Below are 15,443 nucleotides of genomic sequence, written 5' to 3'. Positions count from 1 at the left end.
TCTAATTATGAATCCACTTGTGTTCTTTGTTTTGCCTCTACCCTATCCGTGCTCACTAACGCCAACTTCCCCTCTTCATATCCTTGAGGCGGCAGCTGCACCAGCTGTAAGCCGTTAGCTACTGTAGCCAATTGAAAAGCATTGGCCGCCTGTGATTGCAGTGCTTTCTCCTATTGATTGCGCGCGGAGTAATGTGGACGAGCGTGGCACTTGTGTCTTGCAGTCAGTCTTACTAGTGGAGCCGAGCTGGGCTTAGCGGTACCCGGTAACGTTGTCCGGTACACAAAGAGGAGGGAAGCTTTTTGATTCAACGTCAGATAACATTTGGTCCAAATCGCCAAAGGCCCAATCGGAGAAGCTTGTTTTCTTAATCAGATCGGCTTGTTTCTCCACCACCATCTTTGGGACGGATAAGTCTCTCTCTCTCTCTCTCTCCCTCTCCTCTCCTCTCGCAGTTGCAGAAAATTGCTCCGCAGCCCAGTACGCAATTGGTGCACTGTGAGCGACCATCATAAATCTGGAGGATTTTCAGCGTCCGCGGGGTTGCTTATGAATTTGCTTAGGCAGGCTCTTTTAAGGAGTTGAGTATCCAGGTTGGAGAAATTTATAAAATGGCACAAAAATGTGTTTTATTTTTATTGTGGCTTTCGGGCAGATCACTCGCGGGATTTCCCAATCAGATTAATATAGGTAAGTGGATCATAAAATAATTATAAAATAATTAAATAATCATTTTATATTTCTCCCCATAATTTTATGGATAATACCATCTTGTTTATCTTCGGAGTAGGACCTTTATTGGGTGTGTTATTAAGTAGGCTAACTTGCTTTGCTTGCAGTAAGACATTGTGAACTTGCTCTGCCACTTTGATTACAGATGTTAAGAAATTCAATGTTACCAAAATGCTTGAAACAAACTACCACATTGAATGGAAAATGTTGCAACTTTATAAGAGTGAAAATTGGAGGGAACAATTCCGAAATAACAGCTATCTGTAGATGGAATGATGAGGAGTAAAGATGGATTATGTGTGATCTCTTTCTCCTAATTAATTTGAAGCACGGTCCTGTTTACATGATCTGTGGTGTTTGGTTTAACACTTGAGATCCGTGTATAAACAGAACGATGAGAATCCCTGCAGTTAAGCATTTTGTTATGTAAGCTACATTCAAGTCAAGTCTCTTCCTCAAGTATCTTCCTCAAGTTTTGCTCGACAGGCCATAGGCTACCCTCTTAGATAAAAAGGTGTTATCTAGAACCTAAAAGGGTTCTTCGGCAGTCCCCATAGGATAACACTTTGAAGAACCCTTTTTGCTTCCAATCAGACCCCTTTTTGCTTTCAGGTAGAACCCTTTTTGTTCCAGCTAGAACCTGTTTGGGTTAAATTTAGAACCCTTTCCACAGAGGGTTCTACATGGAACCCAAAACGGTTTTACCTGGAACCGAAAAGGGTTCTACCTGGAACCAAAAATAGTTATCCTATGGGAACACCCGAATAACCCTTTTGGAACCCATTTTTCTAAGACCTAACATCCGTGGGTTGGTTCTGCGAGGGCCAGGGGTTCCCTGTGGCCTCTATAATAAAAAGCTGAGGCAGAGAGAGTAGAATGTAAAATGTGTGTAAATAATGATGGGAAATGGTAGCCGAAGTTGATTATATATCTGTATGTCTTCTAGGTGGTCTGTTCATGCGGTCCACTGTGCAGGAGCACAGTGCATTTAGGTTCGCTGTTCAGCTCTACAACACCAACCAGAACACTACGGAGAAACCCTTCCATCTCAACTACAACGTAGACAACCTCGAGTCGTCCAACAGCTTCTCAGTCACCCATGCATGTAAGTACAGTGCTGTTTTCAATTAAAATCTCCCTCTGCTCTTAATATGTCCAGAATTCCCCTTGAACACACAAGTGCACAAACACCAAAGGGTGCAAACACACACAACATTCATATAAACATAATGAATACATGGTATAAAATGCTCTTGCTTGGTCTGCTTTAGCTGCAAGCGTGTAGACCAACTGTAGTTAAGACCAGGGTACAGAGGGTGGAGGGACAGAATGCCTTACGAGATGTCTCAATGGTTCACTGTTGTTGCGCTACACCAGTGGTCACCAACCTTTTCTGAGGCAAGATCACTTTGAGTCAAAATGCATGCCAAGATCTACCACTCAGATAAAAACAAATAAACATAATTTAAAAAAATGTATTAAGCCTATGCAACATTAACCTATTAAAAACAGTTGTGTAGCAATGAGGCTTGTGCAGTAGCCCCGATATATTATCTCTGCATATTGGCTAGGCTTGAATTCCCCTGGTTGTTGTTCTCAGGCCATTTTGAAATTATACTTAAAAAAAATTGCTATATGATCACACTGGTAATAGATCATTTGTTGAATTACTATGAGGCACAGCTGAGTGAGCATAATAATGTCTTTTTTTTTACTGGACTGAAGGCTTGCATCTGATGGTCAGTCTGAGGGAAGGGAGGGACTATTTTGCATTTTATTAGGATCCCCATTAGATGATGCAAAAGCAGCAGGTAGTCTTTCTGGGGTCCACACAACAAATAAAACATGACATAATACAGAACGTTCATAGACAACAGCTCAAGGACAGAACTACATGAAAAAATGTTTTTATAAAAAGGCACATGTAGCCTAAATATCAATACATACACACACACTTTCTAGGTCAAATAGGGGAGAGGTGTTGTGCCGTGAGGTGTTGCTTTATCTGTTTTTTGAAACCAGGTTTGCTTTTCACTTGAGCAATATGAGATGGAACATAGTTCCATGCAATAATAGCTCTATATAATACTGTACGCTTTCTTGAATTTGTTCTGGATTTAGGGTCTGTGAAAATGTCTGGTGGGGTAAGTGTGTGTGTCAGAGCTGTGTGTAAATTGACTATGCAAACAATTTGGGATTTTCAACAACTTAATGTTTTTTTATGACAAGAAGTGATGCAGTCAGTCTCTTTTCAACTCTTAACCAAGAGAGGCTGGCATTCATAGTATTTATATCAGCCCTCTGATTACAATGAAGAGGAAGACGTGCCGCTCTGTTCTGGACCAGCTGCAGCTTAATAAAGTCTTTCCTTGCAGCACTCGACCACATTACTGGACAATAATCAAGATAAGACAAAACTAGAGTCTGCAGGACTTGCTTTTTGGAGTGTGGTGTCAAAAAATCTGAACATCTCTTTATTACAGACAGACCTCTCCCCATCTTTACAACCATTGAATCTATATGTTTTGACCATGACAGTTTACAATCAAAGGTAACGACAAGTAATTTAGTCTCCTCAACTTGTTCAAAATCCACACCATTCATTACCATATTGAGCTGAGGTCTAGAACTTAGGGAATGACTTGTACCAAATACAATGCTCTTAGTTTTAGATATGTTCAGGACCAGTTTATTACTGGCCACCCATTTCAAAACAGACTGCAACGCTTTGTTAAGGGTTTCAGTGAGTTGATTAGCTGTGGTTGCTGATGTGTATATGGTTGAATATGGTTAAAATATGGTTAAAAATAGAAAAGAGTAGAGGGCCTAGAAAGCTGCCCTGTGGTACATCACACTTTAGATGTTTGACATTAGAGAAGCTTCCATTAAAGAAAACCCTGTGTGTTCTTTTAGATAGGTTGCTCTTAATCCATGATACGGCAGAGGTTGAAAAACCATAACACCATTTTTTTTTAGCTACAGATTATGGTCAATAATATCAAAGGCTGCACTGAAATCTAACAGTACCGCTCCCACAATCTTGTTATTATCAATTTCTTTCAACCAATCATCAGTAATTTGTGTCAGTGCCCTTTTTTGTTCAGTGCCCTTTTCTATAAGCGTGCTGAAAGTCTGTTGTTATTTTTTTTACAGAGAAAAGGCATTGTATTTGGTCAAACACCATTTTTTTCAAACAGTTTGCTAAGAGCTGGCAGCAAGCTTATAGGTCTGCTGTTAGAACCAATAAAGGCCGCTTTACCATTCTTGGGTAGCGGAATGACTTTGGCTTCCCTCCAGCCCTGAGGACAAAGACTTTCCTCTAGGCTCAGATTAAAGATATGACAGATAGGAGTGGCTATAGAGTCAGCTACCATCCTCTGTAGCTTTCCATCTAAGTTGTCAATGCCAGGAGGCTTGTCATTATTGATCGAGAATAATCATTTTCAACCTCTCCCACACTAACTTTACAAAATTAAAACTTAATGTTTTTCTTTTATTATTAGTTTTTTTATGTATGAATACGATGGCTCACTGTTCGTTGTTGGCATTTCCTGCCTAAGTTTTCCCACTTTGCCAATGAAGTAATCATTAACTTGATTGGCAACATCAAATGGTTTTGCGATGAATAAGCCATCTGATTTGATGAAAGATGGAGTTGAATTTGTCTTTCTGCCCATATTTCATTTAAAGTACTCCAAAGTGTGTTGTTTTTCCATCAATATTTATATCATTGATCTTGGCTTCATAATACAGTTTCTTCTTATTTTTTGTTGAGTTTAGTCACATCATTTCTCAATTTGCAGTAAGTCAGCCAGTAAGATGTACAACCAGACATATTAGCCTCTCTTGTCCCATCTCTTTCAACCATACAGTTTTTCAATTCCTCCTCAATCAATGGAGCCTTAACAGTTCTAACAGTCAGTTTCTTAACAGGTGCATGTTTATCAATAATTGGAAGAAGCAATTTCATGCATTCATCAAGTGCAGCGTCTGGATGCTCCTCATTAATCACCCCAGACCAATACACATTTTTAACATCATCCACATAAGAGTCACAGCAAAATCTTGTGTATGATTTCTTATACACTATTTTAGCCCCAGCTTTTGGAACTTTGGCTTTCCTGGATATAGCCACTATATTGTGATCACTGCATCCAATGGGTACGGATACAGCTTTAGAACAAAGTTCTACAGTATTAGTAAAAATGTGATCAATACATGTGGATGATCTTGTTCCTGTAGTGTTTGTAAACACCCTGGTAGATTGATTAATAACCTGAACCAGATTGCAGGCACTGGTTACAGTGAGAAGCTTCCTCTTGAGCAGACAGCTTGATGAAAACCAGTCAACATTCAAGTCTCCAAGAAAGTAGACGTCTGTTTACATCACATACACTATCAAGCATTTCACACATATTATTTAGATACTGACTGTTAGCACTTGGTGGCCTATAGCAACACCCCAAAAGAAAAGGCTATAGATGTGCCAAGTGAACCTGCAACCACAACACTTCAATAACACTTGACATAAGATCTTCTCTAAGTATTACAGGGATATGGCTCTGAATATATATATATATATATATATATACACAGCAACACCTCCCCTATATGCATTTCTGTCTCTTCTATAGATGTTATATCCTTGTATTGCTACTGCTGTATCATCAAATTAGTTATCTAAGTGAGTCTCAGAAATGGCTAATATATGAATGTTATCTGATGTTAGCAAGTTACTAATTTCATGAACCTATTGCTACATATGTTAATATGGGCTATTTACAGCCCTTTCCTGAGTAAGTTATCTGAGACAAACATAATATGGAAAAGAGCAAACAAAGCAAGAGAAAAAAATATACATTCAGCAGTCCATTAAATCAACTGGTGTGTGCTGCAGGGTTGAAGCTACAAACCCATAGGCTTGGCTCTCTCATCCTGTCCAGGCTTCTGGGAGGGTGGATGGACAATGATCCTGTCATAGAGGATGTAAGCAATGTCCCCACGCACTCTGGCAGCTTTAATGGCTGGGATCAGTTCTTTCTTCTTCTGGTGCACAGCTTCAGGATAATCCTCGTTGAGAAAGATATACGTTCCTCTCAAGTTCTTGGCTTTTCCAGAGCAGCTACCTTGTCCTTGAACCTCAGGAACTTGACCATTATCAGCCTGGCCAGTGGTGGGTTTTACATTCCTGTGAGCGCACCCCACCTCAATCTTCAATTTCTCAGAGATCGTTTCCTTCACTTTGTCCTCAGACTCGTCCAGGTCTCATGTGGAGATTCTGCAATTCCGTCCACAACCATGTTATTCCGCCTTGATTGTCCCTCCTTTGTCCCTGTTATCATGGATTCACACACAGAACTGATGTCCTCTCTCAATTACTTACAGATTGCTGTCATCTTGCCGTTCTCCTGTTTCAACTCATCGAGCTGACCCTGGGAGAACAGCAAACTGTTCTTCAGATCCTGGACCTCTCTGGTCAGGTCCATTCTTTTATTAGTTGACTCCACTAGTATTTGGACAAAACATTTGAAGCGATATTCTTGTTGTAACAACTGCTTGTAGAACTATTTTTGTTTGTTTAAAATATCCTTCATAGAGAGACACCACTGTCCTCAGCAGTACTCCTGTTGAGGACAGTGTGAGGCTGCCTCTCACCCGACTCAAAATCCCTTCGCTCTCCTTCCCTCCGCTGACAAAAGAGGACACAGTCTTCCAGCTGATGGGGAACTTAAGTCGCACTAGATTATTTCTGCCTCATGCACCAATTCATGTTGTTACTCCTATGAAATATTCCTCGACATTAAAAAAGACAAAAAAACTAACAACTCAAGCTTTTCGGAACACTTTGGTATATTCATTCATTGTAAGTGGAAGTAGGGAGAACTCGCATTTTATGGCTCATAAAATGTTTTAACAAAGTGTTGACAGTGCTGAATAACAACGTAAACGTGAACTTACTCTTTATTGTATTCGTTGTCTGTCTCTAGTCAATGTTTTTAAATGTTTAGAAATTTCACAGTATCAACTTTGCAGTGCGTTCAAGGTTTCTTTTTACAGTCTATGGCTCGAGGAAACTGTGCAGACACGGTGATCTGAGCTGTCTGATTGGCCAGCCGTAGGCCTATAGGTGCACTCGATTTGCTCTCTGGGCCTGCCAGGTAGGCGGAGCTCAGATCACAGTAGTCTCACTGTAGACACTCGGTAGACTCTCGGTAGACTCTCGGTAGACTCTCGGTAGACTCACCGTAGACTCACCGTAGACTCACCGTAGACTCACCGTAGACTCAGTATCTAGATGTGGTCAAAAGGTTTGCTCAGATAGGGAAAAGACAAATGGCCTACTCTCAACATCATAATACTGTTCTGCTGCAGAGCCTTGTAAACAGATGTCTCTGGTCCTCTGTGGTTCTGTCCACTCCTATAAAACATGATAATGTGTAACAGTCATTCAGCAGACATGTTTATCCAAAACATCTTACAGTTAACATATTCAGCCTATTCAGTACATGTGGCCCATCCAGGAATTAAACCCACAACCCTTGTGTCTGTGTAATTGGAACCACATTGGCCTGATGTGTCTGGCCCGCTGATCATTGTGGCTCTCCTCTCCTCGTCTCCTCTCATCTTGTCCCCTTTCCTCTCCTCTGTCTCCCCAGCTCAGCCCCTACTGCAGTGTCAGCTCATTAGCACACAAACCTCATATCGCCTCATTACGCTGTCATTGGCTGATGGGAAAAAAATCCATACCCCCCCCCAACACACACCATACCCAAACCGGCAAATTAGTTGGGACTGAGTCCTGCAGTGGAGAGGGGAGGTGGATCTGAGAGGTGGGGTGGTAGAAAGGTGGGGAGGTGGATCTGAGAGGTGGGGTGGTAGAGAGAGAGGGGTCAGAGGTGGGGTGGTAGAGAAAGGGGGGTCTGAGAGGTGGGGTGGTAGAGAGAGGGGGTCTGAGAGGTGGGGTGGTAGAGAGAGGCGGGTCTGAGAGGTGGGGTGGTAGAGAAAGGGGGGTCTGAGAGGTGGGGTGGTAGAGAAAGGGGGGTCTGAGAGGTGGGGTGGTAGAGAAAGGGGGGTCTGAGAGGTGGGGTGGTAGAGAGAGGGGGTCTGAGAGGTGGGGTGGTAGAGAGGTGGGTCTGAGAGGTGGGGTGGTAGAGAAAGGGGGGTCTGAGAGGTGGAAAGGTGGGGTGGTAGAGAGAGGGGGTCTGAGAGGTGGGGTGGTAGAGAGGTGGGTCTGAGAGGTGGGGTGGTAGAGAAAGGGGGGTCTGAGAGGTGGAAAGGTGGGGTGGTAGAGATGGGTCTGAGCGGTGGTAGAGAGGTGAGGTGGTAGAGTGGTGGGTCTGAGAGGTGGAGAGGTGGGTTGAGAGATGGGGTGGTAGAGAGGTGGGTCTGAGGTGGAGAGGTGGGGTGGTAGAGGTGGGTCTGAGCGGTGGTAGAGAGGTGAGGTGGTGGAGAGGTGGGTCTGAGCGGTGGAGAGGTGGGGTGGTAGAGGTGGGTCTGAGCGGTGGTAGAGAGGTGAGGTGGTGGAGAGGTGGGTCTGAGCGGTGGTAGAGAGGTGAGGTGGTGGAGAAGTGGGTCTGAGAGGTGGAGAGGTGGGTGAGAGGTGGGGTGGTAGAGAGGTGGGTCTGAGAGGTGGAGAGTTGGGTTGAGAGGTGGGGTGGTGGAGAGGTGGGTCTGAGCGGTGGAGAGGTGGGGTGGTAGAGGTGGGTCTGAGCGGTGGTAGAGAGGTGAGGTGGTGGAGAGGTGGGTCTGAGAGGTGAGGGAGATTAAGCAGAGAAAGCAAAGCTCCCATATCACAGTTAGCCAGCCAGAGAAGCGTGGGCTGGGCTGTTACCCTGCCATGGTGTCCTAGTTAACGAACACGCCCTGCACCCTCTCCTTCACGCTGTTGATTGGGACACAGAAACAATAAGCAAATGAGTAAATAAATTATAGATAACGGCGTTGGTAATTTCACGCGTGTTGAAGGAGCAGGGGAGCATGGGAGAAAGAGGGCTTGATATCAGAATCAAATTAAAACCATCAAAGCAGGCAGGAGCAGAGACAGTCTTCTCCTTCCTGGCTTAGAGAGAGGGTCGGGCTCCTGAGGGCGCCATTTCTGCTTTCTCATTCACACACAATCATGCCACCATTCACGTCTTATAGCAGCTGCATGAGGAGTGTGTGTGAGTGCGTTTTGTGTGTGCGGCCATACGCTGTGTGTGAGAAATGTACGAGCCTTTGATGATGTTGAGGAAGGTGTGGAAAAGCAACGTGTGCTCTGTCTGTCTCTGCACTGAAAATAGTGGAATGTTGTCTCACAGCCATTCCTGTTTGTTGTGGGAACTGTTTCTTTGATGTGTTTAGGAAGTTATCTGCTGGGGTTTGAATCTGCCTCTTCTACTGTATGAGCAGGACATACTGTCCTACATACAGGCCTAGGATCAGGGGAAACCCTAAATGACACCATATTTGACCAGAGCCATATGCGTCCTGGTCAAAAGTAGTGCACTACTATGGGCCCTGGGTCCTGGTCAAAAGTAGTGCTCTACTATGGGTCCTGGTCAAAAGTAGTGCACTATAAAGGGAAAGATGCATTTTTTGTCATTTTATATTTATTTAACTTTATTTAACCAGGCAAGTCAGTTAAGGGCAAATTCTTACTTACATTGACGGCCTACCCCGGCCAAACCCTAACCCGGATGACGCTGGGCCAATTGTGCGCCACCCTATGGGACTCCCGAATCACGGCCGGTTGTGATACAGCCCGGAATCGAACCAGGGTATGTAGTGACACCTAGGTAGACTCAGTCTTCTACTCAACATGAAGGCTGTCAAACTGTTGCTGGACCTGACTAGGACTTTGAGCTGGGGCTTTGAGAATACGATTTATTTAACATTGGAATGACGTTATTCTCCAACATGATCAGCAGCATATTCTAGATCAGATACAAGCCTCTTGTTTCCTGTTCAGGTAGCTAGCTCTAGTGTAGCATCTGGGAGTCCTGTCAAGCTGAGCGTGCAAATAGCAGACAGCACAATAGTCCACACACACACACACACACACACACACACACACACACACGATTGTATGCACACACACACACACACACAGAGACACACCACTGTGCGCACAAGAGTCCTTAGATGTTCACTCCGGATCAGTGCCGGAAATCTCTCTCTGAATGTGACCAGAGATGAATATTGTTGAATAGAGAGTCAGTCGTTTGTTGAGCCATTTTGATGCTGCTGAAGCTGTCCGTACCACAGTTGAATCAGTGCTGGGCCTCTCAGACAGAGTAGGCCTTTTAATATTGTTATTAATAAAATGATATGGCCAGATAAGGACCTGATCCTAGATCAGCACTCCTATTCTTTGTGGGTATGGGCCCTGGTCATAGTTTTCAAAGAAAAGAGGACGATACGTACGTCGATTAAAAAATTGGTACTGGTAGAGTAGTGAATTCAACACGTACCTCAACTTAAACAACTGGTACTGGTAGAGTAGTGAATTCAATACGTACATCAACTTAAACAACTGGTACTGGTAGAGTAGTGAATTCAATACGTACATCAACTTAAACAACTGGTACTGGTAGAGTAGTGAATTCAACACGGACCTCAACTTAAACAACTGGTACTGGTAGAGTAGTGAATTCAACACGGACCTCAACTTAAACAACTGGTACTGGTAGAGTAGTGAATTCAACACGGACCTCAACTTAAACTACTGGTAGAGTAGTGAATTCAACACATACCTCAACTTAAACAACTGGTACTGGTAGAGCAGTGAATTCAACACGTACCTCAACTTAAACTACTGGTAGAGTAGTTAATTCAATACGTACATCAACTTAAACAACTGGTACTGGTAGAGCAGTGAATTCAATACGTACATCAACTTAAACAACTGGTACTGGTAGAGTAGTGAATTCAACACGTACCTCAACTTAAACAACTGGTACTGGTAGAGTAGTGAATTCAATACGTACCTGTTACGTTCCCCAGTTTCTGTGTTGTTGTGGGTTTGTATGTATGTGTGTGTATTTCAGGAAATGGCTTCCTGGATTCCCCCAAGCAGCTGATTGGTATGTCCTGTGTTGGTTGTTGCTCAGAGAGAGCTGATTGGTATTTCCTGTGTTGGTTGTTGCTCAGAGAGAGCTGATTGGTATGTCCTGTGTTGGGTGTTGCTCAGAGAGAGCTGATTGGTATTTCCTGTGTTGGGTGTTGCTCAGAGAGAGCTGATTGGTATGTCCTGTGTTGGGTGTTGCTCAGAGAGAGCTGATTGGTATGTCCTGTGTTGGGTGTTGCTCAGAGAGAGCTGATTGGCATGTCCTGTGTTGCTCAGAGAGAGCTGATTGGTATGTCCTGTGTTGGGTGTTGCTCAGAGAGAGCTGATTGGCATGTCCTGTGTTGCTCAGAGAGAGCTCATTGGTATGTCCTGTGTTGCTCAGAGAGAGCTGATTGGCATGGCCTGTGTTGCTCAGAGAGAGCTGATTGGTATGTCCTGTGTTGGGTGTTGCTCGGAGAGAGCTGATTGGTATGTCCTGTGTTGCTCAGAGAGAGCTGATTGGTATGCCCTGTGTTGGGTGTTGCTCAGAGAGAGCTGATTGGTATGTCCTGTGTTGCTCAGAGAGAGCTGATTGGTATGTCCTGTGTTGCTCAGAGAGAGCTGATTGGTATGTCCTGTGTTGCTCAGAGAGAGCTGATTGGTATGTCCTGTGTTGCTCAGAGAGAGCTGATTGGTATGTCCTGTGTTGGGTGTTGCTCAGACAGTTTTTAAGTATTTTGTTACCGGTCCTGCTGAGGTATGTTTTTGTCACAAGGACTGTGTTTTGATTATTGAAATTGTTCACATTACGTTAGTATTCTGTTTTTGTTCCCGAAGGGGAAGGCACCTTGGGAGTGCTTGGGCAAGAGGCCTGCGGGCATACATATACATGTAGTATGTACTCTGTCTATGCACACTAGGTAAGACCTGGGTGGACCATCCCCTGTATGTTGGTTAGTGCGCCAGGTGGTGCTAGTTAGGTAAGTTGTGGGTAGGTAAGGTAGGAGAGGGGGCTCTTTTAACTTTTACTTTCTTTGCTTTTGTCACGACCTGACCATAGTAAGATGTTATTTTCTATGGTAGAGTAGGTCAGGGTGTGACAGGGGGTGTTTTTCTATGTTTTGTATTTCTATGTTCATGTTCTAGTTTTGTATTTCTTTGTTGGTTTTGTTTGGGATGATCTCCAATTAGAGGCAGCTCGTCCTCGTTGTCTCTAACTGGAGATCATACTTAAGTAGTTGTTTTTTTTCCCACCTGGGTTTGTGGGAGATTAATCTTGAGTGTATCTTTCACCTCTGCGTCACGGTTTGTTTTTTTTGTCATTCAGTTTATTTATGTATTGCATAGTTTCACAGTATAAATAAAATGTGGAACGACACACACGCTGCACTTTGCTCCGCTCATTCCTACGACAGCCGTGACAGCTTTGGTTCCGTCCAGCCCCTTTTCCCCAAAATGACCGTGTGAATCACATACCTCTTTTGCTCCACGGGGAGTTGAGTGTAGCAGGGTGTTGCATTAACCCCCCCCCCCTCCAAGAGGCATACGTAACAGTACGTCAGCTTAAACAACTGGTACTGGTAGAGCAGTGAATTAAACACGTACGTCAACTTAAACAACTGGTACTGGTAGAGCAGTGATTTAAACACGTACGTCAACTTAAACAACTGGTACTGGTAGAGCAGTGATTTAAACACGTACGTCAACTTAAACAACTGGTACTGGTAGAGCAGTGATTTAAACACGTACCTTAACTTAAACAACTGGTACTGGTAGAGCAGTGATTTAAACACGTACGTCAACTTAAACAACTGGTACTGGTAGAGCAGTGATTTAAACACGTACGTCAACTTAAACAACTGGTACTGGTAGAGCAGTGATTTAAACACGTACCTTAACTTAAACAACTGGTACTGGTAGAGTTTAGCTTTATCTGAGTCATGCTGTTATGAAATGTTAAAGTAGTGCACTATATACAAATGTAGCATCTTAATTTGATCACAGGGAATTGGGTGCCATTTGTGATGCAGAGGAAATATAAACATCCTTCCTCACAACACAATGTGTGGTTAATAGTAGACACATGACATCTTGCAGAGCGAACAGCTTGTTTTGCTGCTGAGAGTGACGATGAGCTTCGTGATTTACATAAATTCACTGAAACCCGCACTAACAGTTTTATTAACAGTTTTATTTTGCTTTGGCATTACAGGTCAAATTAAGAGCCTACATCTGTAAGGAATATTTACGATCCTGTCTTCCTTCCACACACAATGCCAGTCACTACAGTAATCCCTACAGTATGTTTAATAAAGATATATTAGTTCAACGTGATCATTGCACCCAAGATTGAGCAACAACTGGCTAGGTAGTTGGTAGCCTAAATACTGCCTGATATTACTGCTGTTCCTAAAACCATTGACATACGTTAGCGTACTGTAAACACAGAGTGTGTGTGTGTGTGTGTGTGTGTGTGTAAGGTTGGGCGATTTGCGTACAAGCCTATTGGGGGGGGGGACTTTCTCATGGCTACCCATGTATTTCCATGGCAATATAACGTTTATTTGGAAAGTAATAAATGTGTAGATATTTTTAAAAGCATTCATGATTTGCGTAAATGTAATATACTGACTATTACTCTTGTTAAAAATATGAAATGGTATTACATTTGAAGAGCACATTATGACTTTCTTAGGACTCGAAACTTAAGTTTAGGACTTGACTTGAGACTTGATGGTCTTGACTTGACTCGGACTTGCCTGTCTTAATTTGGGACTTGAGCGCTAAGACTTGTGACTTGTAAAACAATGACTTGGTCCCACCTCTGGTATTAGTGTTGCTGCTACTGTTTTAGTTTAATACCCCATGCATTACTACACCACAGTAACTACCGTAAATTCCGGACTATAAGCCGCAACTTTTTTCCCACGCTTTGAACCTCGCGGCTTAAACAATGATGCAGCTAATATATGTATTTTTCCCACTTTCAAATTTTTTGCTCCAAAAAAACACATTCTATAACGTGCTCAGTTTTTTGCCAGCATGAAGCTTTCATTAGGCCAATGAAATTGCCTAATGGGTTAAGGTCAAACAGTGACGAGAGCGACAATGAAAACGATCCAATATTGGATGAAGCAATTCTGAGGCTATTCAACTCCGACACCGAAGGAGATGACTTCAGTGGTTTCAGTGCACAGGAGGAGGAAGATAGCGACCAATGACTTTCTTGGTAGGCTACTGTTTACTGCTAATTATACATTTTTTCGTTAAAGCCTATTTATTTTTGTTACAAGCCGTGTTTCGTTAAAGCCTATTTATTTTTGTTACAAGCCGTGTTTCGTTAAAGCCTGTGTAAAGTTAATTTGTTTCAATGTACCGGTAGGCACCTGCGGCTTATAGACATGTGCGGCTTATTTATGTTCAAAATAATATATTTTTTTTAATTCAGTGGGTGCGGCTTATATTCAGGTGCGCTCAATAGTCCGGAAATTACGGTACTTAACTCAAAGACACTGAAATTACCTTACGCTTTATCGCTGTTCCACTACAACTATCAACCCAGCATAACCATTTACCAGGCAGTACATCCAGGATTCTTTAGAAAGTAGAAAGTTACATGATGTCTTTCAAGTGCACATTAAAGCTTTGAGCCAGTAATTGAATTACTGACCGGCAGCAAAACAATATGTCTTCAGTAATCCTTCAAACTGTGTTTTGTAGTGTTAGCTGCCACCATAGGGTGCTGGAGGTATGCACACACATACACACCGAAGAGCAGGCTACATTATGATTGAGTGCACGCTGCAAACAGCATATGTTATGTACAGATGAGAGGGTCTGTTTCAGACTGGGAGGTCTGTGTGATATTGTTATGGTTCTTGGCTCTGCTCTGTTGTGACAGATGACAGTAAACACACACACAGGGCAACAGCAGGGCCCTCGGCCAGATAACAGCCTCAAGTGACTGTCTATCTACACACACCTGATCTTTAACCACAGTCTGGCTGCTATCAACCTGGAATGAGGTGATCTGATCAGAGATACAGTTAGAGATAGGAGGGGAATGAGGAGAGGAGGGAGGGAAAAAGAGAGAGATGATGAGAGAGAAAGATGGAGGGAGGGAAAGAGAGAGAGATGGAGGGTGAGTGGATAAAGAGAGAAAAATATGGAGGGCGAGAGATGGATGGAGGGAAAGAGAGAGATGGAGGGTGCGAGGGAGGGATAGTTGGAGAGAGCGGTGTCTATACAATACTGTTCAAAAGTTTGGGGTCACTGGCAGCTTCATTAAATAGTACCTGTAAAACACCAGTCTCAACATCAACAGTGAAGAGGCAACTCCAGGATGCTAGCCTTCTAGGCAGAGTTCCTCTGTCCAGTGTCTGTGTTCTTTTGCCCATCTTACTCGTTTATTTTTATTGAGATATGTTTTTTTCTTTGCAACTCTGCCTAGAAGGCCAGCATCCCAGAGTCTCCTCTTCACTGTTAATGTTGAGACTGGTGTTTTGCGGGTACTATTTGATGAAGCTGCCAGTTGAGGACTTGTGAGACGTCTGTTTCTCAAACTAGACACTCTAACGCACTTGTCCTCTTGCTCAGTTGTGCACTGGGGCCTCCAACTCCTTTCTATTCTGGTTAGAGACAGTTTGCGCTGTTCTGTGAAGGGAGTAGTACACAGCGTTGTACA

General features: G+C 43.2%; 1 protein-coding gene across 5 annotated transcripts in view; it reads left to right on the top strand.

The window, feature by feature from the left end:
- Positions 1-221: 221 nt before the first annotated feature.
- LOC115205680 (glutamate receptor 3) overlaps positions 222-15,443 on the top strand; it is a 241,097-nt gene continuing 225,875 nt past the window's right edge. For all 5 annotated transcript variants that reach the window (XM_029771906.1, XM_029771903.1, XM_029771904.1 and 2 more), the window contains exons 1-2: positions 222-690; positions 1,679-1,837. In XM_029771906.1, the coding sequence (XP_029627766.1) occupies positions 612-690; positions 1,679-1,837 (238 nt within the window). In that variant the 5' untranslated portion in view covers positions 222-611. The remainder of the gene's footprint in view (positions 691-1,678; positions 1,838-15,443) is intronic.

Source organism: Salmo trutta, chromosome 13 (assembly GCF_901001165.1).
Source record: "Salmo trutta chromosome 13, fSalTru1.1, whole genome shotgun sequence".
NCBI classification, from domain to species: domain Eukaryota; kingdom Metazoa; phylum Chordata; class Actinopteri; order Salmoniformes; family Salmonidae; genus Salmo; species Salmo trutta.
The sequence above is the reverse complement of the archived record's forward strand: the minus strand, read 5'-3'. Positions and strand labels throughout refer to the sequence as shown.